Source organism: Mustela nigripes, chromosome 1 (genome assembly GCF_022355385.1).
Source record: "Mustela nigripes isolate SB6536 chromosome 1, MUSNIG.SB6536, whole genome shotgun sequence".
Classification (NCBI taxonomy): Eukaryota; Metazoa; Chordata; class Mammalia; order Carnivora; family Mustelidae; genus Mustela; species Mustela nigripes.
In genome coordinates, this window is record NC_081557.1 from 101219294 (window position 1) to 101241580 (window position 22287).

At 42.0% G+C, this 22287-nt stretch overlaps 1 protein-coding gene across 1 annotated transcript in view; it reads left to right on the plus strand.

The window, feature by feature from the left end:
• GUCY1A2 (guanylate cyclase 1 soluble subunit alpha 2) overlaps nt 1–12543 on the plus strand; it is a 308179-nt gene extending 295636 nt beyond the window's left edge. Inside the window, exon 11 of the mRNA XM_059406425.1 lies at nt 5195–12543. Coding sequence (XP_059262408.1) covers nt 5195–5402 — 208 coding nt within the window. The 3' untranslated portion in view covers nt 5403–12543. The remainder of the gene's footprint in view (nt 1–5194) is intronic.
• Nucleotides 12544–22287: the final 9744 nt, after the last annotated feature.

Sequence of the window (22287 nt, forward strand, 5' to 3'; positions counted from 1 at the left end):
GAGAGCGACAAGAGAGAGAGAGAGAGAGTGACTCCATAATGTAACAGAACGCCATCCTGCCGTCTGCAATGACATGAGTGGACCTAGACGGTATTCTGCTAAGTGAAGTCAGTCAGAGAAAGACAAATACCATAGGATTTCACTTATATGTGGAATCAAAAAATGAATAAAGATGAAAAGCAGAAACAGATGCATATGGGTGCCTCAGTGGGTTAAAGCCTCTGCCCTCGACTCAGGTCATGATCCCGGGGTCCTGGGATCGAGCCCCGCATCTAGCTCTGCTCAGCGGGGAGCCTGCTTTCTCCTCTCTCTCTCTCCTCCTGTCTCTCTGCCTACTTGTGATCTGTCAAAAAGAAACAGATGCATAAATACATAAAACCATCTGGTGGTTGCCATAGAGGAGGGAGTTTGGCAAAAAGGAGTAGAGGGGAGTGGGAGGTACAGCCCTCTGCTAAGGGAGTAAGTCACGGCAGTAAAAGGTACAGTATGGGGAATATAGTCAGTAGCACGATGGTAGCCTTCTTTGGGGACAGAGAGTCCCACACCTGTGGGAAACAAGCCTAACATGTAGAGTTGTCCAAACACTGACTTGTACACTGGAAACCAATGTCATATTGTGTGTCAACTATACTTCAGCTAAAAAGAGAGAAAAAGTTATATTGAGATATATTGCCATTAATTTTCCTAATACCAGAGACAGAAAGAGGATGAGGCAGACTAAGAGACATAGGAGGAAAAAAGTCATATCCACTGGAATAGAAAACAGAATGACATCTGGATTTCTAGCAGCAAATTCTGAGGGGAAAAGAATAATTTTCAGACAAGAACTTAATGCCTAATGAAACCAATCAAGCTGAGAGTGATCCAAAGACATTTCAGACATCCAAAACCTTTACAAGGTCACTTTCCAGGTATTCCTTCCAGCCCAGAGCTCTGAAAGATGCAAAATATACTACTTTACCTTGCCTCGGTCTTGAAGCATCTTTTGGTAATACAGTAATTAGCAGCCAAGCCAGTGAGCCCTCTGGTGGGTCACATTCTGGGTGGTCACTGTACATCACATGGGCTCTGTACATCACGTGGGCCTTTTTGGTTGTCGAAACTAAGATTTTCCAACCTCACATGGTGACATCATACAGGCAGGTCTGAGAGGACCGCGTATATTAGCTGGTTCCGATCCGAGGCTGCAGCTAGCTGTGTTCATTTCAGCAAGGTTCGCTGTGTCTAGGGAGTTGTCCATGGTGTCTACTCACTGAGCAAACGCTGAATGAAGACAAAGAAAAGGGCACGACTGGTTATCTTCCCTAATTCTGTAGTCTAGAGCAGTACGGGAAATGCACATATCAAATGGCCAAGAAGACCACCCTAATTCACAATGAAATCAGTGTATGTAATTTGGTACAACTATACAGAAGTGTATAGAAGAATCAAAGACTGAATTCTGACCTTACCCTATGGAGGACCAAGCTGTACTTTATATAAGCCAACTTAAGTATGATCTGCAGAAGATAATAAATCCTAGAATAAGTTGCCTGATATGCCACTGTTATAATTCTGCTACCTTTTTAAAACTCAGAGTCCAGTGTTAAAAATGCAAATGACATTTAGGTCATTTGTACCTCAGTGTGAGTAAGTTTCATGTCCCTTTACAGAGAGAGTGGATAGAGCACAGAGCTCGGTGCAAACGGGCAGAAGTGGCCATGCAGACAAGAATTGTGCAAGGCAGAAATGGGTTTCATTTCTGTAGCAGTGAGGGTGCAGGTCCATGGACCTCCAAAGTATTAAGCTTCCCGCACATGCAGGGATCCAAAGCAGCAGTGAATTCTCATCATGAAAATCCATTGGTAGGAAAAACTTTGTTGACAGGAGGAATAGTGACGGGCAGGTGAGCCAGGATTTGTGTGGCTGCCAAATGCTTATTAAACATATTGCCCAAACTCCCAGGTTGTGTATCAACCAGCTGGGGATTAATTTAGATTTGTGTAGAATCCAAGCTTCCCTATCGGTCCTGACTTGCTGAAGAAAGAGCTTTAGAGCCAGCCCAGGGACTTGGACTTAATAAGGCATTTCAGAGGGGATCAGAGGTTCTGGGGTGATCAGGGTATAAATTCCTAATACCTGTCTACTTACTCAGTCCCACGACTCATCACCACCAGGCAGGCTGTGTGAAATGTTTCCCCTGACCTCCTGCACAGCTGCACCAGGAGCCCATGCAGATCAGCCTCTCAGAAACTGTCTGAATGCCACATTTGAATGTGCATTTATACAGAGGCTGCTAAACCCCGGATATCACGGGAGCTTGGATCAGTTTACCCTTAGGTGCTCTCATTTATATTATTCAAATTTAAAACTGCATTTAGTTTATTCATACCAAAATGGTTAGCTGGGAAAGAATAAAGCCCCGTGGGAGCCGCTGTCTTTGTCATTTAGCAGAATCAATAGGAGACGTATTGGAAATGTCGAGAGATCAACTCATTGTGAAGAGTTTCCTACCAAGGTGCAGCGAATTATTTGGAAGTCCTGGCATCCGAAGCAGCTAGGGGCCCCATCTTTCCAGTCATGTACAAGTACTAACGGAGGCATCAGCTCACTGTCTGAATCTCTCAGTCACAGCAAAATATAAAGACCTTTGTGAGTCAAATACAGCATGAGAAAAAAATGGCTTAACATAGAAGGGGAGAAGAGTGAGTCCTACCCAAGAGGGCCTTTAAGGAGGCTTGTTTGAAAGGTTGGGGTTTTGCTTTATTTTATCACAGGTAAGGATGAACTTTATTGCTCTGCTTCTTGACTTTTATATTAAGACCCATAGTCCTCATTTCTGCATTGACCCTACAGAATTTACTCCTTTGGATTTTGTCCTGTGTGTTCCCATATGCTGCCTGGCAATGCTGCTAATTTGTTCCTGTCAGTATTTCATGCCCTTTTAGTTCTGTATTAACTTGTTCTGTGCACCCCCACTCCCTCTCTCCTCCGTTCGGAGGACTCTTAGAGCGTGTCACCAGCCCTCAACACGTTTGCTGACGGACATCACTGACACCCACATCTCACATGAATGGCTGTTCTATCTGAGCTAAGGAAAACTACTGTGGAATTCAATGCTAAATTTAGCTATTGTTTAGGAAACTCTACATTTTATGATGGATTATATATTCCACGTAAAGAAAGCTGACATCCGTGAAAAGAGAAAGCAGACAGTACCAACACTTTCATTCTGATTGTCATTAATGCCTCACCTACATCTCAGTTCTGTGAAAGAAAGTGATCGTAGTGTAGTCTTACTATTTATTGTAGAGCTGAGCTGGACTCGGAGTTACCCAATCCCATTCTAGTCCCAATGCCCTTGCTGTACCACTGCTCCTGTGAGCAAATCACTCCAGCTGATTCTGGACTTTTCCCCTTCATAAATTTGTCAGAGGCCATGATTAGATTTTTGAATAGGGTTGAATGGATGAAATAATTATGAAATATCAGCGCCTCGTTTCTTTATATTCCAAGTTAGTGTAATCATTGTAGAATACTTTCAAAGAAATGGTCAATTAAAACTTGAAACAAAAATCCTTGATAAAGAAAAATGGCACAACTCCCATTCATAAACGTAAATAGAGATCGCTCCTACTATAAGAATTCTTAGCGCTACCAACTGTTGTTTTGGACATTTTTATGAAGACCCAAAGATTTCTTCCCTTTCAGGTGTAAAGGTAGTGGTGACTCTGTGTTTCCGCCCCCTCCGCTCTCCTCGCCTTCGCGCCTCCCTCACTCCGCCTCCCCCTGCGGCTCCGCCCCCGACCCCTGCTCCCACACAGGAGCTGCAACTGCGGTGAACCTCCACCTGTCTTAGGAAAAGGAGTTGTTTTTAGGGAAAAGGGGATGATGGGTTTGGCTCCACTGTGCCTTCCAAATAAAAGCCTAAACATTTAGTTTAGGATTTCAAAACCTCATCCTACCCTTCTGCGTCCCCTTCATGCTCGCTTTCCTCCCTCCCCTAATGCTACCAAATGGCTGGACACGTGCGGACACAGATCGTCAGTTTCTGGATTCCTACGGGCTTTTGTTTGCTTTTCAGTCTTTATTTTCGGCTTCTTTAATTCCTTATTTCTATCGCTCTTGACAAAACATGGCGTTCTGTTCAACCGTGTGTGTCTGAGAACACATAGGAGATCGTTCTCGGCCAGTGAGAAGCAGCCCCTAAGAGCTGCTGAATTAGGGTGAATTGCTGGGCCACATTTTTAGGTCTTGGAATCAAACTTATGTGTCATGGACCTGGACAAGATTACATCTCTAGCATTAGTGTTTCTAGAAAGAGTCTTTACGTGTGACTAGAAGGGAAGAGTCATGCTGTCTGACCAATAAATGCTGGAGCTCATGAAAGACAAGCGGCTGGAAACCAGTCGCTGACTACGGCAGACACTTGGAGGAGTGAGTGTTGTCTGTGATGCTCAAGGACTGAGTGTCTGAGTGTCTGAGGTCTCTGACAGGCAGGAGACACCTTTAAAGCCTGTGGAGAGTCTACAGAACATAAAAGGTACGTCAGAATTTAGTTGAGTTTTTATCACATGATCTCCCTGATATGAGGAAGTGGTGATGCAACATGGGGGCTTAAGTGGGTAGGAGAAGAATCAATGAAACAAGATGGGGTCGGGAGGGAGACAAACCATAAGTGACTCTTAATCTCACAAAACAAACTGAGGGTTGCTGGGGGAGGGGGGTCGGGAGAGGGTGGCTGGGTTATGGACATTGGGGAGGGTATGTGCTTTGGTGAGTGCTGTGAAGTGTGTAAGCCTGGCAATTCACAGACCTGTACCCCTGGGGATAAAAATACATTATATGTCTATAACAAAATAATTAAAAATTTAGTTATGTTTTAAAAACAGAAAGGTTAAATATTACATGTTCAAATAAATATTTCATTATTTGGTTTCCTTCATTCTTTGTTTAGGGAAAAAAATCAAACTTGAAAAAAAATTTAACTGGCCCTGCTTATTTTTGTTGTTGTTGCTATAATAACATGAAGGGATCTTTCCTGAGAAACACTTCCTAGCATCTGGAGCCCTGTGAACACCACATCTACTCGAAGAAATAGGAGTGTTAACTTGAGCCTTATCTTTGATAAGATTCCTGAGTCTTTAAATTTTCTGTTCATTCATTCTCATTGGCCCTGTCTATTTGATTCACACTGTCTGTGTTTTCTCCTTAGATTATTAAAGCGGGAAGAAAGTTTCACATTCATCCCTCGGTCCCGTGAAGAGCTTCCCGATAACTTTCCAAAGGAAATCCCTGGGATCTGCTATTTCCTGGAGGTAAGGACTGGTCCTAAGCAGCCAAAGCCTTCTCTTTCCTCCTCAAGGATAAAAAAAGTTTCCTACAACATTGGCACCATGTTCCTCCGGGAGACAAGCCTCTGAGACCTACTGCAGATCAAAGACTCCTCCAAAAAGCACAAGCCCAGAACACGGGTCATGACGGGAGAGTAGAACAAGATGGTTTCTCTTCCACTACTTGCCTGAGAACAAGCAGCGGAATTTCTGTGCTGTGTGAGGCAAGAACAAGGTGGATAATGACTGTCAGCTAAAAAAAAAAAAAAATGGAAGGGGGGTAATGTGTCCATCCCTGTGAGTGTTTTTGGTCATATATATATATATACACACACACACACATGCGTGTGCACACACAAATATATATATCTATATTTTAAGTAGGGGCCCCCTTTCAAAACTAATAGATTCTGTGTTTCTTGTTTGTCACACATACAGGTATCTTCCCCCATTTATCTAGATCACTTTTGAGAGCCAGTTTTGAGGATATAGTCCTCCGTTTAGTGAGTTGGTATGTGAGGACTATTTTCTAATTTTGTTTTTCTGAACAGACATTTCATACACATCATGGCAGTGTGGTTGTCTTCCCAGCAGGAAGAACTCTAACTCAGCAAAATATTTTAGGGATATTACCTATTTTTCTACATCTCTCTTCTCCTAGATAATTACATTTCACACAACATTACTCCATTTTCCGAATCTGCTACTGTGTAGTTGGTGTCTTATGTAACTGTAACCTACTAATCAAATAGAGTTTCGCTCATTTAGACAGATGGGTGCTCGGACGGGGCATACACATAACCAGGGACTGCAGATGCCGAGAAAGCGTTGTCTGTCTGCTTAGCAAATACATCTTTTAGATTTAATTACTGTAGCACGGAATCCAGAGGAAATAGCGTTTCCCACTAAAAGACTCGTCTGTCACCAGAACTACCGAAAGTCTTGCTGCTGTCTTCTGACAAATGTCGGATAAAACAAAATGCTTTGCTGCACTGGACCCTTTTCAATGTAGCACTTGCAAAATGGGTACCTTGTACGATGTACTCAGCTATATTCTAATAAACAGCGTCCCCATCCCGTGGCTCGTTACTCTTCCCCCCACCTCTGCCCACTCCGCCTGCCGGATGCCTCCTGAGGGCTACTTGCCACTCTGGGAGAAAACTGCCAGATGCTTCCTCTGGGAGGAAGAGGCTGTAGGCTGTTTCCCAAGAACGTTATTTCTTCTTGCAAAATAAGGGGTGGGGGGAACCCTGTGTTTTATGGCTTTGAGATTTAAAAAATGATAGTAATTCTTTTCTTCTGCAGTTTGATTTATGTGGCTCTTAAATTCAGTGAATCACCTTCATGAACCTCTTAAATTCATGAATCACCTCCAGACCTACTAAAGTAGGTCTGTCCCCTAGGCCCCATCATCGCCATAGTGACAGACAGGCTTCCATCACGTGTGGTCCTAAAATGAAGATCTGTTCCCGCTAATTAGCACTGCATGAAAATATTAACGCAGGCTCCCCCTGAAATCTGGAGCACAGGACATCCAGAGTTTTCCTATTTTGGATCTAATATAAAACCCAAGTTTCTGCTGAGGTTAATGAACTGGAAATCGATGTGTTTCCCTGAAACCTTGGAATGGCCGTTTTCTTCCAAACGGTGTACTCCTTGAAAGCTTGCGTCTACTGAACGTGACCGAGAGATTCCTCTGGGCATGCACGGGGGCTGCGTTAGGATTCATTCATGCCGCAACTCAGCTACGGAGCGTATTAATAGTGTCCAGTGTAGCCTGGGAGACTGACTAGTGCTTTTAAGTTCTCTAAGTGTGTGCTAGAAAACATTTATAGATACATAAAATATTTGTTATAATGATGATCTCTTCTGTAATTGCTGAACTGTTTTCACCCCAAGGCTCATGAGGATGCTAGTGCCGCACACAGTGTGGAGATGGGATCTAGAACCTGAGCTTTCGGAAGCCTCGCCTGCCTCCCTCCTCCTTGGGTCCAGGTCTCTGTTTTTAACAACACGGGGGGCCAGAAGGCCAGTGTGTTTATTTGAGGGGAGTTTTATAGACTGGGGACAAGGTGCTCTAGTGGGGGTAGTTACAAAGGAATTCTTCAGGGGACTGGGAAATTAACCCACTCCCTTCACAGGGAAGAAGGGGGAGGTTCCCAGTTACTGTGAACAGAACAGGCCGGGCACACCTCAGTCCTCGTGCTAAAGACAGACTTCAGCTGTGTATTCGAAAGAATAACAAACTCTCTTACAGCCCAGGAACATGGGGGAGAAAACCAAGATTCACTGAAGTAATTTATACTTATTCTGCATAGGAATTTAGAGCTTATTATGATAAACTAAATCAATCAATGTTTTGGTATAAGCAATGTGTTTCATAACCGTAAGACTGCAAGGGACTCCCAGTAATCATCCGACCTATTTCTCTGCTTTTTGTGAGGATTTGTCTAAGCAACTATTCTAGATATACGATCTTTCTCCCTATACTTAAGAATATCTGTGGGAAGCATATTTTTCAAACATCGCTGGAAACCCACTTCATTACCCAGTCATTTGTAATAGGGCCCAAGAAACGAATTGTATATACATTCAATTTGTCGAAAGAATAACAAACTCTCTTAGTTTATATGACTCTACTTAGACAACAAGTAGCCATTTACATTGTCACAAATGTCACCATGAAAAATACACCAGAGATCTATTATATATTGTAGGCTGTAGACTACACTTTTCAAACAATGTAATTTAAATATATCTTGGAAGCTATAGTCTGAGGCAACAGTCTAGTCTGCTGCCATTTTGCCAACCTACTACTGTTGATTATTAGTTACACTATTGCTATGTAATTGCAAGTTACTGCAGACAATGGCTTTTCATGCTAGCTGCACTCGTAGAAGTTAGAAGCTATGAACAACTATTACATTATTTGTCCTACATAATACAGTCTACATATCCTCCATTTAGGAATTGTCACTGCAACATTGGGTCACAGTATTTCAGCTAATATCTGTACAGTATTCTTACCTAAAAATGATAGCAAACATCATATATTTTAGTGTGGCAGTTTAAAAAGGATGTAAATGGATGTCCTATTACAAATCAAGTGGTATTAAATTAGGGAAATGGCTTTAACCCACTCTGAAAGGGTTACATTAAAATATAATCCAGCACTTACAGCTCCTCTGTTTAGTATTTTTTGAGGCAACTAATCTGAAGTCACTTTAAGACTAGGCATTGGTATGAGAGATTCACATTGGCATCAGTGTTATTTTGATAGAAACAAAGTCATTTGGAAATAAATCAGTTACCCAACAAGGTCACACACCGCCATGTGTACCTCCAGAGAGCACACAGTATGCACCTTGGGGACCTTAATAAATAAGTCACATTAGCCATAATGAAAAGAATACTTCTCAATGCCTATAGAACACATGTCTTTGGGGAAGAAGATAAAGCTTCTATGTAACAGGTGACCAAACTGTCTAAAACCTGCCCCAATACGCATGTCTTCTACTTTAAATTATTTTGGATTTCCCTTTTAATATATGACCCTGTGGAGTCCGTGAGCCATGCCCTAAATGACTCTGATTCAATGCTTCAGAGGGGAATTGTCACGGCCCCACACTTGGTTCTCTTGCCCAGGGTTAACAGTATCAAGAGACGCGGCGTTCTGTGGTTCAAGTGCAAAGTGCACTCTCCAGGACACACAGAGTAAAGCAAGGCCACAACTTAGACAAAACCTCATTCACAAGTGCAGCGAGGCTTTCAGTTTTGCAAAACGTGCCAAAGATTTCCAGCAATAAAGCCAAATTAAGTTGACTGATGCATACAAAGGGCAAAGCCGCAGGGTTTGGAAAACCACCAGGCTCTGTGTTCTGTACAGAAATATTGCTACCAATTGAAATCACGTATTTGAGTTGTGAGATATCAGGGAGGACCTCAAGATCCAGACTGTCATTAAATACATTCACCGAAGGCCCCGGGTGTCCTGCTTGCTCAGGGCAGGTGTTACGGATCATTAGGGCAGAGAATGAAACGTGTACCATAGCTTTCCGTCTTATCACGCATTTTGAGCACTACTGAGTTCTTGCCCAGCCCGTCTGCACCACGCCGTCCGTGGAAACCCTCTCTCTCAAACCTCCCCAGCAAACACTAGCCTCTCCACACCTCCGAACCTCACATGGCCACAGCGAGAGTGGCTGATGCCGGTCTCAGTCAGACAGGGACACCGACCCAACCCCAGGCCAAGTGACAGCGCACCTCGGAAGTGAACTAACTGTTCCCAGCTGTGCTGGGGCCTGTTACCATCCGCAGCTTTTCCCTGTGCTTTTTCTCCCCAAAACACTCCGACTCCAAGCACTTGGTGTAGCTTTACCAAAAATTCATTCAAAAGGAACTACACATGACCCTGAAGAGGCTTTGGGCGACAACAGAGGCCTTTTAGCCAACAATACCCAGAAACCCAAGTCCAAGAACCAAGAACCAATCAATTGCAACCTAGGTATTATTAGGTTAGAGATCCTCAGCTACAAAAATCGTGAAATTTCTGTAAGCATATCCTACCAGATACAGCGGGAAAAACATGGTGCATGAGACACTGAGTAATGAGAATTTAACCTATGACCTCCAGCATGGCAGTCCCTTATGGGCAGCTCTCGGATGCAACACTTCACTCACAAGCAGCTGATTTCCTGTCTGCACAAACAGAGTTGCAGTGACTGAACTAGCTCTACTGTTTCATGGGTATGGGTACTCCGGCCCCAGCACGGTGAGGGCCCGCGAGGTGGTGAAGTACAGACCCTGATACTATAGCAGATAAACAGGAATCTGGTCAGAATATACCGAGATAGTGTGCAAAATTCCTTCCTCACACTTGAAACCTAACTACTGTCTTGCCGCTCCTCTGTTTCCTTCCTCTGTTCCTTTTTTACTTTCATAAAGAAAAAAAAAAAAAAAAGCCAGTGATAGTCAATCTCACACTGTAAAATAGCTCGTTTTATAAAGTAATGAATCCTCGATGTGGGGAGGGGGGGTCGGGATGTGCGTGTGTGTGCAGTATGTAGATATTACGTGATTAAAAGGAGGGACATCTTGGAAGGACCTGGAATGTCAGGAAGTAAAATTTGCATTTTTATTTCCAATACGTCATGACTGGAACACGACTTCAGTCGAGGGCTTCACTGCATTCCTCTCCTAGTAAGAAATGCTCCCGTCCAGCGGTTCAGCTCATCAGCGTGGCCGGATCCGGCTGCCTGTGGACAAGGTACCCAGGAAGCCTTCCGAAATACAAACTGCCGAGCTCCGGCGCCTGCCCAGATTTGGGCTCAGTGCGTAGCAGGTGTGGCCTCGACACTGTATTTAGGAAACCACTCTAGGTAATGAGAATAGAAATCCAGACTGGGGCATCGCTGAAGAGTATTCAAATAACCCAATCACCAGGAATAAGTACAAGTTGACTCAGAGAGTCGTGTATTATTTCATCTGTGGTTATTTTGGAAAGCTAAGTGGTTTGGGCTTTGTAGCATTATTTCTTTCACAAGTCTTAATTTTAGCTTTGGTCTTAAATTTACAATCTGCTTTCGGAGCAGGAGATTTCAAACTTATTAGAAACAGCATGAATAAGCAGGAGGGAGGAACACTGCTCACTATAGGGCTCCTGGCACAGTGGACCCAGTTCCGTTTGCTGAGTCATTGCCGGAGTTGTCCGTATCCCACATACTTGCTGATCTGCCCCACCAGGCTATGAACTACACACTTTTGGACACAGCCTGATTTCTGAATGATCCGTTTTTATGTTGTCAAGAAATCACCAGCTTAATACTTAGTCTCACTCTGTACTTTTCACATTGAACTGCACACTCATCTAAAAATGATTTCCTAGCAATACTTTAAAACAACCTTTCAAGCAATAATTTAAGCCATGGTATGAGGCTGTATGAAACCTGTACTTCTGTGCACTTCATGGAACCTTTAGGGAAATAGAGGCATATTTTATACAAGCAATAATATAGCGGGTGTGGACTTCCAAAAGATATTCGCAACTCCAGCAAAATGAGCGGCAGCAAGCGAAAACTTGGATAAAAATGACCTGTGCAAACGACATGGTTCATGCATCTCAGAAGCTACTCATTTGGATACATGCTATGAAGTCACAGACTCCCACCATGCTCTTTCTGTTGTATGATTTGAAAAATACCTATCATAATAGGATTTCTATTCCTCTGTGAAGAGATCTGTGTATGTAATGTTGCCCAGGTTTTGGGATCTTTGTAGAATTGAACAGTGAGGAGTGTTTAAGGATGGGTCCATGAGTGAAGGTGCAACACAGGTTGGATGAGGTGACTGAGAATGTAGGCTTTGCAGAAATATGGATGGATCTTGGGAAAAGTGAATTCAACTCTTGGTAAGGTCTTAGAAGATGAAAGAGAGATAAACTAGATTAAAAGTGCTCATTGCTACTGTTTTCTGTGATGGCAAATACTTGGGAAGTAGAACAGTATTTTGGCTCCTGAATACGATTGGCTGGATGTCATCTGAGGTAGAATTAATGCACATCTGAAAACGATCCTGTAGCCATATTGAAAATAACCTGCCCTTCTCAACTCTCTTGATGAAAGTACTGAAGCTTCTACATTTCAAAATGAGTAATTAACATTTTTAGTCTCGAAATGTAATTTTTTAAAAATGTGGAATAGTCTATAATAATCAGTCCTTTAATAGTCAAATTACTCCTCTATCATTTAGCATAACGTACTAGGATTACAGCTCAAGGCAGGTGGTAAACTCACGTTCCGGTGAGGAACTTCTAAACACCAGGTTGTTATTTAGCAAAGTCATATAAACTTAGGATCCCCTACTCCTAAACCTCTGAATCGGCTTACAGCCCCTATTACTGCCTCCCCTCACCGGGAAAACTCTCTTCTAGTCGTGAATCTGAATACAGTTGCATTTGTATTTGCTGCTATGTTACCTTCCTGTTAACCACTGCAAAACTTAAGGTAGCATCCTTTTGCTCGCACTTTAGAAAATCCCCCTGTAAAAATCCAACAGGATCGTTGATTCCCCGAGAAAGTTTTTTTTGATAATTATCTTTTTTGCGTATCATTGGAGGCTTAATTCTTAATTAACATACTTTTCATTGTGAATAAACAGAAAATACTTAATTTGAACCTATTATAGTGACTCTTTTGATGCACAATTTAAAAATAAAGGAATCAGTTAATATTCAGCCTTCTTCTGTGGCCTTTTCACTATCTGGAGATAAAGAGAGGATTCTCCTAAATATATTTTTACTGTGGTCTATTAAATGTAATTAAATATGAGGACCGTAATGCATTAATCGGTAATACCAGAAATGTACAAAATTGCTTTACACCACCCCACTTTTTAAAGACGAGCCTCCTCTTTTTCTGCCTAGCAGATGCACATCAGACCCGGGACCAGGGACAGATGGAGACGGTGGGGGTGGGCAAGAGCTTTAGCAGAGATGGAGCAAAAAGATTTGATTTTTTTCTGCAGGAAGGTATAGATGCTCTTAAAGGAGAGGCAGTTTCCACAGTGGACTTAACGAAAGCCAGATGACTTATTTGACCACTGGTCATTCTTATGTTAAAGAGACAAGAGGAAAATAAACTCCTTCACAAGCCATTTTCAGTTTCCTTGGGAGGGAGCCTCAAGCCCGTCAGCACTGGTGCAGATCAGGGTTAGACCTCACGGAGCTACAAACAAACTCTCGAAGGCAGCCGAGAGAACCAGCCTCCGTGAAGGTCAATGGAGGTGTCAGATGTCTGGCCTGAAGGAACAAAGGAGGCCAAACACCAGCTCTGCCTTGTGTCGTAGAAGAGCCTGCTACGATTAGCTCTGAGAACTGACTACCAGCGTGCAAAGTGCCTATTCAAACATTTTGCCCCACTTACAATGCGCCCTCAGTGAGAATATGGTTTGATCTCATGCACCCTTTCTCTGAGTGTGTTCTGACATTCTAGAAGTGATATCTTTCCCTCATTGGGAAATTTCGTCCCAAAGAATAGAAAATGCCCTGTGTTCTAAAATCAGTAAAATCACTTTTGGAGCTAGACTCTATTCCATAGTTTTCTTCACATTGTCCTCAAGGGCGGCCTGGGTTGCTGGCAGAACAAGGGTTGGGCTTTAGATAGACCCAAGCCCACCCTTCTGACCCCGAGCCCACCAAGCTCCTGAGGGTTGGGGCTGCGGAGAGTCACCCAGCATTGATGGTTCTGCGGGAGAGAAGGGGTATTCCCTGGCTTGGGAGATTAGAAGTGGTTAGGTGGCCTCTTACCCTCATCGGAAGGTGTTTCACTTTTACGTAACGGGTTAATTCAGGCAGAGATTGTTTGGAACAGAAAACATTTTAAGGGGAGAAACAAATCTGAATCACTTTTAGTTGGAATTATCAGCTAGAAAAAGGATTTAGGACAAAGATTTCTGTCTTGAAAGAGTCAACTTACATCCCAAAGTCACAATGCTAGACCCCTTTGAAGGCTTTCTAAATGTATCCATTTCTTCAGCACTGAGAAAGAAAAATAAATTTTTTGACGGATTAAGTTCCTATCCCCTGGAAATAACGTATAATCATAAAATGCATTTGAATCATCTTTTTCTCTATGTTTTCCATTTGTGGCAGAATAGATACATAGGATGTCACAAAAAGAGACTTAAAAATCGTGGCATTAAGCCATGGTGTGCAAATTTGGCAACATTCTTTTACTTAAAATACTAAGCTGTTTTTAATGACATGAGGGATAAGAATAAGAGTCAAATAATACTGGATTAAGACTCGTTCACACTGGGGTTATTCATATCCATATTCCTATTATTCTCAGAATAAAATCTAAGTCAGAGCTAATTGATATTCAAGTCATTTGAACAGTAAATATACACATTCTGCATCACCTCTGACTAACAAGAATCTATATACATTCCCGAACCCAACGAAACATCAAATCCTAGAACAACTCTGCTTTTATGGCCTCTCCTTTGTGCTCGGTGTCGCTAACTTTCAAGGCCAGCAAGAGAAACAGCTTTCTTCTGAGGTTCGGGGTGGTGGGATCAAATCTGGATCTATAGTATATTTATGTAGAGCCACTTGAAACATTTCTGTTTACTTGTTTTCATTCAAATCTCCATGAAGTGAAGCAAAATACTAGAGTGGCCAGAGGGTTGATCAACAACGTGAAACCCCCCCCCTTCCAGCGCTGATTGGTATAAATTACCACGTTGAAATGAAAGTCAAAGTGTGCCTTGGTGTCTCAGATGAATTGTTTGAGTCTGTTTCAACTGTGTCATCGGGCGCTCGTAACGTCCGTCCCTTTCTTTGTTACACCACTCGGTGACCTGCAGTAACAGGTACCATCGCCTTTTCTGTTGATCGTTCAAAACACTTCCTTCCCTATCTAAAAAGAATTCTTCTGCTAACACGCAGACGTATACCTGACTACAGGACATGCCCTGTTTCATGAGATCCGTGCAAGGTGCCGGAGCAAGGACCACAACAGGGAAGGTGAAGAGAGACAGGAAAATCCAGCTTTGCCCACATTACAGTCATGTCTCTGGCTCGCCCAACCCCGTGAACCCAGAAGAAAGCTTAAAAAAAGGAGGGGGGAGGGACTGATTATAGATTTTTAAAAAGAGTTTTCACACTTCACAGAATGTCAAAGTTCATCACGTCAAAACTTTGATTAACAAGAAACTTAAAAAACATGCTCATCAGAATGAATCTTTTCTCAAGTCTGAGAACTTCTTGCCTTATAGATTCTGCCCCTCCGCCCCCCGCCCCAGCTCCGTGCAGAGTTGGTCCTCTGCTGGGAGAATGTGGTCCTGTGCCTGTTGGTATTCGCCGTATGTGCTCACTAAACAGCATTACAGTCTTCAGGATAATGAGAAACAGCGAAAGGGCCCGGGTCTCAAGTGTGGCTGTAACTTGAGCATCAGCATAACTGGCGGCTGTGTCGGAGGAAGGCTCTTGGCAAGCACGAAAGGCGCAGCCTCTGTGCAGGAAGCTCACCAGGCCCCGGAGGTGGCCAGCACCTGCCGCTTCGCTTCTTTTCCTTTCCTTCCCCTCCCCCGCTCCTCTCGCCTTCCTACCTTCCTTCCTTCTTTTCTTAAGAAAGATGTGAAAATCGTGTTTCTCTCTTTGGGCTGGGGCTTCTCTTTCCGGCCTGCATCCCACTGGGCACAGGGTGGCTGAGGAGGGCAGGGAGCGAGGGCGCACCTAGAGATCGTTGGGGCTGCGAATGACTGAGCTCGCGGAGGCCTTGCCTTGACCTCCCTCAAAACAGGAGATTAAAATACTTCCCTGTTTGTTCTTTCACACTGAACCCAAACACTTTCTCAAGAAGCATCCTGGCCAACCTTTTGGACAACGTCCTATTTTTGCCCCTACAGAGATCTTCCTTTAGCAAAATCCTCTTATTTTCAAAGAGTAAATTTTCACTTGGGGACCACACTGCTCATCACTGAAATAGGAAAGACGCATCTTCTACTTGTAAGGAGATTGTTTTTTAAAAACGACTTTCCAGTAAGGCCAGTACACCCAGTGCTAGTTGGTTTTACTGGCTCTCTATCAAGAGATGACCGTTACACTGTCTTGCTTCCTGTGCACCCCTCTGTAACTCGGCTTGGGTTTGGGGTCCTTCTGAGTGTCTAAAAACATTTGCCATCAATTGTGAGAGTCTACTGAATTGAAAAAGCAATATACAATGTATTCCGTGTTTCTTAGCTCTCCGCCTTGGAGATCCTAGTGTGTATTCAGATACCTGTTTATAACCACAATTTCTACTTACGCACCAGAATTAACTAATTACCATGCTCTTAAATATGGAAAGATCACAGGTTGGATCCTTGACAAGTCCCAATTCAAAGCCATTTTTTTTTTCAGGGAAAATTCAATCATTTCTAGCAAAGTATTTTATTCTTAAGGGGAAAGAAATAAATTATCTTACTTAAAAGAATGAAAATGAGGAAGATATTATGCCTTTTCATTTTAGGTGTTCTTAACACTAGAATAATTTGAGCAAGTATCGAATAGATTTAAAGAACCTTTAATCCCTCAACATTTTCATTTTTTGTTAGTGCATTAATAATACAGTCAAGCTCTTTATCAAGTAGTCTCCGTGATTTAAGTTTGTGTTCATTAAGAGAAAATTATAAGAAATAATACAGCTTTTGTACTTTTGTATTTTTCTGGAAAGATATGCTTCTATAAGTCAAATATCTTTGAATTTTGGTTCTCACTAATTTAGACTTTTTTTTTTTTTTAAATACATCTCAAGGGTCTTCTACTCTAACAGATTGAGTAGTCAGTACAGGGAAGGGATATGACAACTTCAGAAAAATTAAAAACTTGAAAAGGGTAAATTTCAATGTCAGTTGACATTTATTTATTTCACACTAACTTATTGTGAAATTGTGAAGAAAGAGGCAGCTACCATATAAATTGACACTTACAAAAATACAAAATACTTTCTTCCTGTGATTTCAGTGTTAAAGAAAGGCTGTCTGTGTCTTGAGATAATACACAATATTAATACTTATTTGCCTTCAATGCCTTTACCATTTTTATTTCTTGATGGAAATATGTTTAATAATCACCATAGAAATAGAATAGATGTGGTTAAGGAAAACAGGAGAAATTAAGATCAAGTGTGAACAGCCGTGACCCACAGTCCTATTTTCTCCCTTTTGTTCTTCCTGCCGAATTGGCATCTAAGGCCCAGGTTGGCAAAGTTTACAAGCTACTAATCACTGTCTCCTTTAAGAATCTGGAGATAAGGATGAATTATTCCAACTACGTGGATATTAATTCAGCCATCCTGGCAGGTTTTGACTACCACGAAAATCAGGTTGGGTTCAAATTTGAAAAATGGACCATGGAGAGAAAGACTTTCTGATTTTTCTTAGAGATGAAGAAACAGCCCTTCCCTTATTTTAAAAAACAAAAAAAATCTTCCTGGGAGTTTGGCCTTGGAAAGACTCTGACATTTTCTAACATCTGCCTGCAACTCCATTATAACTTTGGTAATCAAGTCACAGAACTGTCTCATCATGCTTTTGAAATGTACCGATTAAGTGCATTCCAGAAATAAACACATATCATTCTTCATTTCAAAATCATCCTACCTGAATTCTGACTCCTAGACTGTGAGTAGCCATTTTACAAAACCAAAGGGTCTCATTTCCCAAAACTGTACTTTAGATAAAAAATTAAAAAAAAAAAACAAAAACCACCAAAAACCAAAAATCTTGCCTGTTCATTTCAGTGTATAAGATGAAGAGCCAGTGCATTTCCATCAACATTCTGGCTCTATACGGTCAACGGTAAACTTCCCAGCTCAATACAAACACATAGCTAGAATGTGCTAGGCCTTCATCTGCTTCCGCTGCATGGGGTACGTTTTATGTAACCAGATACCTGAACTATTTTATAATCCTTTGGCCAATTCATTTGCTGTAATTTCATGAGTCTAAATTTTTGGTTTGGCTTGCAGTATAAATACTATTGTACATGTGCTATTTTGCTATCAGAGTATACTTTGTGAGTCATTTCTTTAAAAAATCTAGTTATCACAAACTTGAATTACAAGGTCATTAACAATATCAGGTAAATATACTAATATATCTGTAAGGCATGGTTAAATTGCATATATTTTGAAATGTCAAGCTATTTTTTTTTTAACGATGAATGCATCTCTAAAACCTGTACCATTCATTACAAAGTTTCATTTGTTATTTCATATTATGTTTTAAAATGTTTTCCCTTATCCAGCAGTACAGGTTTAGAGGACCTTTTTCTGAATGAAATGATAAAATATGCCTCATTTCACTAGAATTTTAAGAATACTAGTACGTGTAAAAGTATATAAGCACTTTCAGGATTATAAACAGCCACTGTATCTTCTATTTAGTTTTCATGTAACACCATTTTTTACTCGTGATTATTTTTACTTGTAATTATTCTTAATCATGCACAGTGTAAGTAGCATGTTTCATTACGAAAAATGTCTTTGTATCTACAGACTGCAGAATATGGTAAATCTGTATATGAAAAATGATGGATGAAAGCCTGGGATTCTTTTACAACAAAGTGGAAATGACAGTTCTGTGTTATAGTTACACAATTCATTACAAAAAAAAGTCATGCATTTATTTCCTTTCTAAGTCCAAACTGTCACTTATAAAATATTTAAATCAATAAATGATACCAAAAAAGAGGAGTCTGCAGATTCTTTCTAGCATATTCTTTAATGACCTGAGTGAAGAATAAATGAATGTTTTCAATGAGTTATCATTATGGTTGTAGATGATGTCTATGACACAACTATTTATTTTTACAATATAAAATCTCTTAATTCTCTTACAAAACCAATGGTACAGGTCACCATTTCTGTACTTTTAGGCACCCTGAATATCTATCACACAGAAAAGGCATGATTCACTTGCCTTACGGTCAGTTTGCTCTCTGGAAAGGACCGAGAAATGGGATCGTTTTATTGTCATTATTTTTTTTTTTAATTTTTTATTTTTAAATGTCAGCTCAACACCCACTGGGTGGGTGCCTCATCCAACAGTTAGATTAGATGCTGCACGGAGCTAAAAGAAGACTATTTAAACCCCATGTTCCTACATTTCTTCAGTGAATAGATACAAAATCAAGTTATCTTTGTTACTGTATTGCGCTCTCCTCCATAACCATGAGGTCTCAACTCTACAAATCTATTTCTGGCAGTTCTCAAGGGGGGTGTCCATCCTTTGTCCACAAACAGAGCTGTGCTCATCTTCTGCTATTGTGTTCTGAGAGATATATGCCGTTTTGAGGTCTTGCCACTGAGAGTTACTTTTCTATCCCTCTGACACTGAGGCAGAAAAAAGCAGAGAAAGTATGTGCACATACAAACACGTGCACACACATGCATAATTCCAATGAAAACTTCCTCAGGAAATAGTAAAAATTTCCCAGATGCGCAGCAGCACGGGAAGTCCTTCCTCTGGCTACACCTGATGGGCTATGGGCAGCTATCCGTCGTTGACTATGTCTCCCTGTTTAAAACAGAGCTGGGATCTTTCAGAAACCATGTCTATGATACTAGCCGTGAGGCTGTTTTGGTTCTCTAGTTCTCAGGGACAGAGACATTCTGAACAAGTTAATGATTAGTATCTGCCAACACCACCCCGCAATAAAGCATCTGACCAGACCATAGATCCCCACAGGGGTCCCAGATTACGGTTGAGAGGCCTCTCCTAATCAGGAAGGGAAGCCATTGCAGAGACCAACATGAGTATCTCTTTCAAGACAAGGTAAACCCCCTTTTTACTTCTTGAATTTATTTTCACCTGTAACTTATCTGATGCTCTGACTTCAAAGAAGGCACTGGCTTCCATTTTGTAAATATTCTTTGACGGTAGATCCCTGACTGATAAGACTTTCGTCTCTCCATGCAGAATGGTTGAGGGGCCAACTCAAAATCACTGCCAAAGGAATGGGGAACAATCTGTTGACTTCAAGTCAACTGGGTACAGACCTCTTCTGACAACATTAGTGAGAGATTTGGGGCACCGCAGTTTCAGTATTCCTCCTCGGGTTTGTTGTTGCTGGAATGAGGAAGTGAACTACTCAAGACTTGACCAATTACTCTTGTTCCAAAGGATCAAGTTACAATATTGACTGTCTTCAAATGATAATACCCAAGATTTACTTACGTGGTACCCTCTATGCAACCAAGTAAGTGCTGGTTCAGAGGAATTAACAGGGAGTAAATAATCAGAGTACGGTTGCCCCTCAGTGCTTAGACCTACCGTATCTTATTTCGATCTACCCCTTAACCAAACTGAAATATACTGTATTATTCTACATATCACCTATGTTTATAGTGCATTTGTGCTGGATAAATACCAAATATCTTGTTCTTCAATTATCTGAACTGCGCCACAGAATAAGATCCCAGGACCCTGAGATCATGACCTGAGCAGAAGGCAGACGCGTAACGACAGAGCCACCTGGGTGCCCTCCGAGGTCCTTTACATCACACCGTGTAGGCAGGCTCCCCTCTGTGAAGGGACTTACTACACTGGGCGGCTTACCCACTGCTAAATCACACCACTTTTAAATTACTAACCACACTGAGGGCGGAGGCTTGGGATAGAACCCACCATGTGAAGGGATATTAAAATCTTAATCAAAACAGATCTTTTAAAAGGTTCTCTTCCTTCCTTCGGCTCGCCATCTTTAGGCTGGAAGAATGCCGGCACACTGTCTCTGGGAGGAGGTTCATGTTCAAGGGGACACTGAGCTTGTGGGAACAGCTGTCCCTGTATGGCCAGAGGGCTGAGTTTTCTCAGGATCACAGGGGAAGCACTTCATCAAGATAATGTCACTCTGAGCTTATTAGTGCTAATGTGAGAGAGTGAGAAGTGACTGAAAGGCTTAATATTAACACTTTCTAATATAGAACAAGCTTCTCAGCCCGTGAGATGAAGTGAAATCTTCAACGAGCCTCTGCTCTTCTCCCTGCTTCTGCACAGTTAATCAGGACTCCAAGGTGGGAAGTACTTAACCGGCAGCTCCTCCAGCCCCCAGCTCTAGCCAGGATGACTCAAACCCACCGGGCCTCTTCCCAGTGGCCCCAGACGCAGCAGCCTCCAGCAGAAGCCAACAAATCCCAACCTCACTGGTCCATTTCTGCACATCTGCATACTTGGGAGCCCCCCCACTCCACCCCCCACTGGAGTAAATTCTCTTCTATAGTTTCCCAGAAGGAGAAGGGCTAAGGCTATTAGCAAATCTGGACCATGTGCTGGGTCCCACTGTGTATTCTTTAATTTACTTATTTCACAACAACCTTAGCAGGTGAGCTTTAGTGTCAAAACACAGACAGAGAGAAAGACAATGGGCAACACTTCCAAAATCACTCGCTGAATCATCACGCTAACCATGATTTAGTGCCCTTCCTCGTATTTGTCCAACACTCCCGGAGGGACGCTGTTTTTCCTTTTTACATTTTTCTTCATCTTAAGATCAGCTTCAGTTTTCCTCCCCTGACAGTCCAGAGCCTCCATCCCAGCACCTGAATGTCGTCTGCTGAGGTTTCATCATCCCCGGGCTCTTCATTGATTCATCGGCTAGTTACTGAACATAAACTCTGGGCCTGAAACCGCACTTGGTTCTGGGACTACTGTGAGGAAGCAGACTCTACGTGTCTTGTCTCACAAGGAAGCTGAGCAAATGGTGGGTGAGACCAAGACTCACCAGAACTGCGCAGGGATTCATGATTAATAACTGCAAATAGCGTGGAGCAGAAAACTTAGAAACGGCAGTCCAGCTTACAATAGAGATGGAGACCTACATCAGTGAGGATGTAAATTTTGAGCTGAGAATGGACGGGTGAGTCAGAATGCTATAGAAAATATTAGGAGATGTCTAGCCCTGGGATAGAGGAGAAAACTGGAAAGCACTCTTCTTTAAAAACAAAAACAAAAAGAACCCAAACTAGAAATGAGGGATAAAGTGGATAGCTTGGGTAAGAAAGTAAGAAGATGAAGTAAAATCCCAAAGTAAAAACACCATGTGAGCACGCTGCAGGAGGTCCAGGGGTGGGTGGTGCGGGGGCAGGGGTTGGGAGGGGGAGGGGACCCATGGAGATGCTAAAAAAAGGACTTTAATACCCAGCAGGCATGAGGATAAGCCACAGGGAAATTGATACCCTCCGGATAAAGCCAGAACTCACATGGGATCACACTATCAATAAAAAGTGAACCAGGGAAAAAAAAAATCTACCCGCAACTGGAAAATTGCACGGAGGAAGATTTTCTGTCTCAGTATTGTTCTGGTGGGACAAGCATTAAAGTTTCCTTTAAGAATTGATAACCAGAGGCCACAGTTAGTGTTTTTAAATTCTTTTTTAAATTTAAGCATTGTATGTTTTAAACGCTGAACTACTGTAAAAAGTTTCCTTTCCTG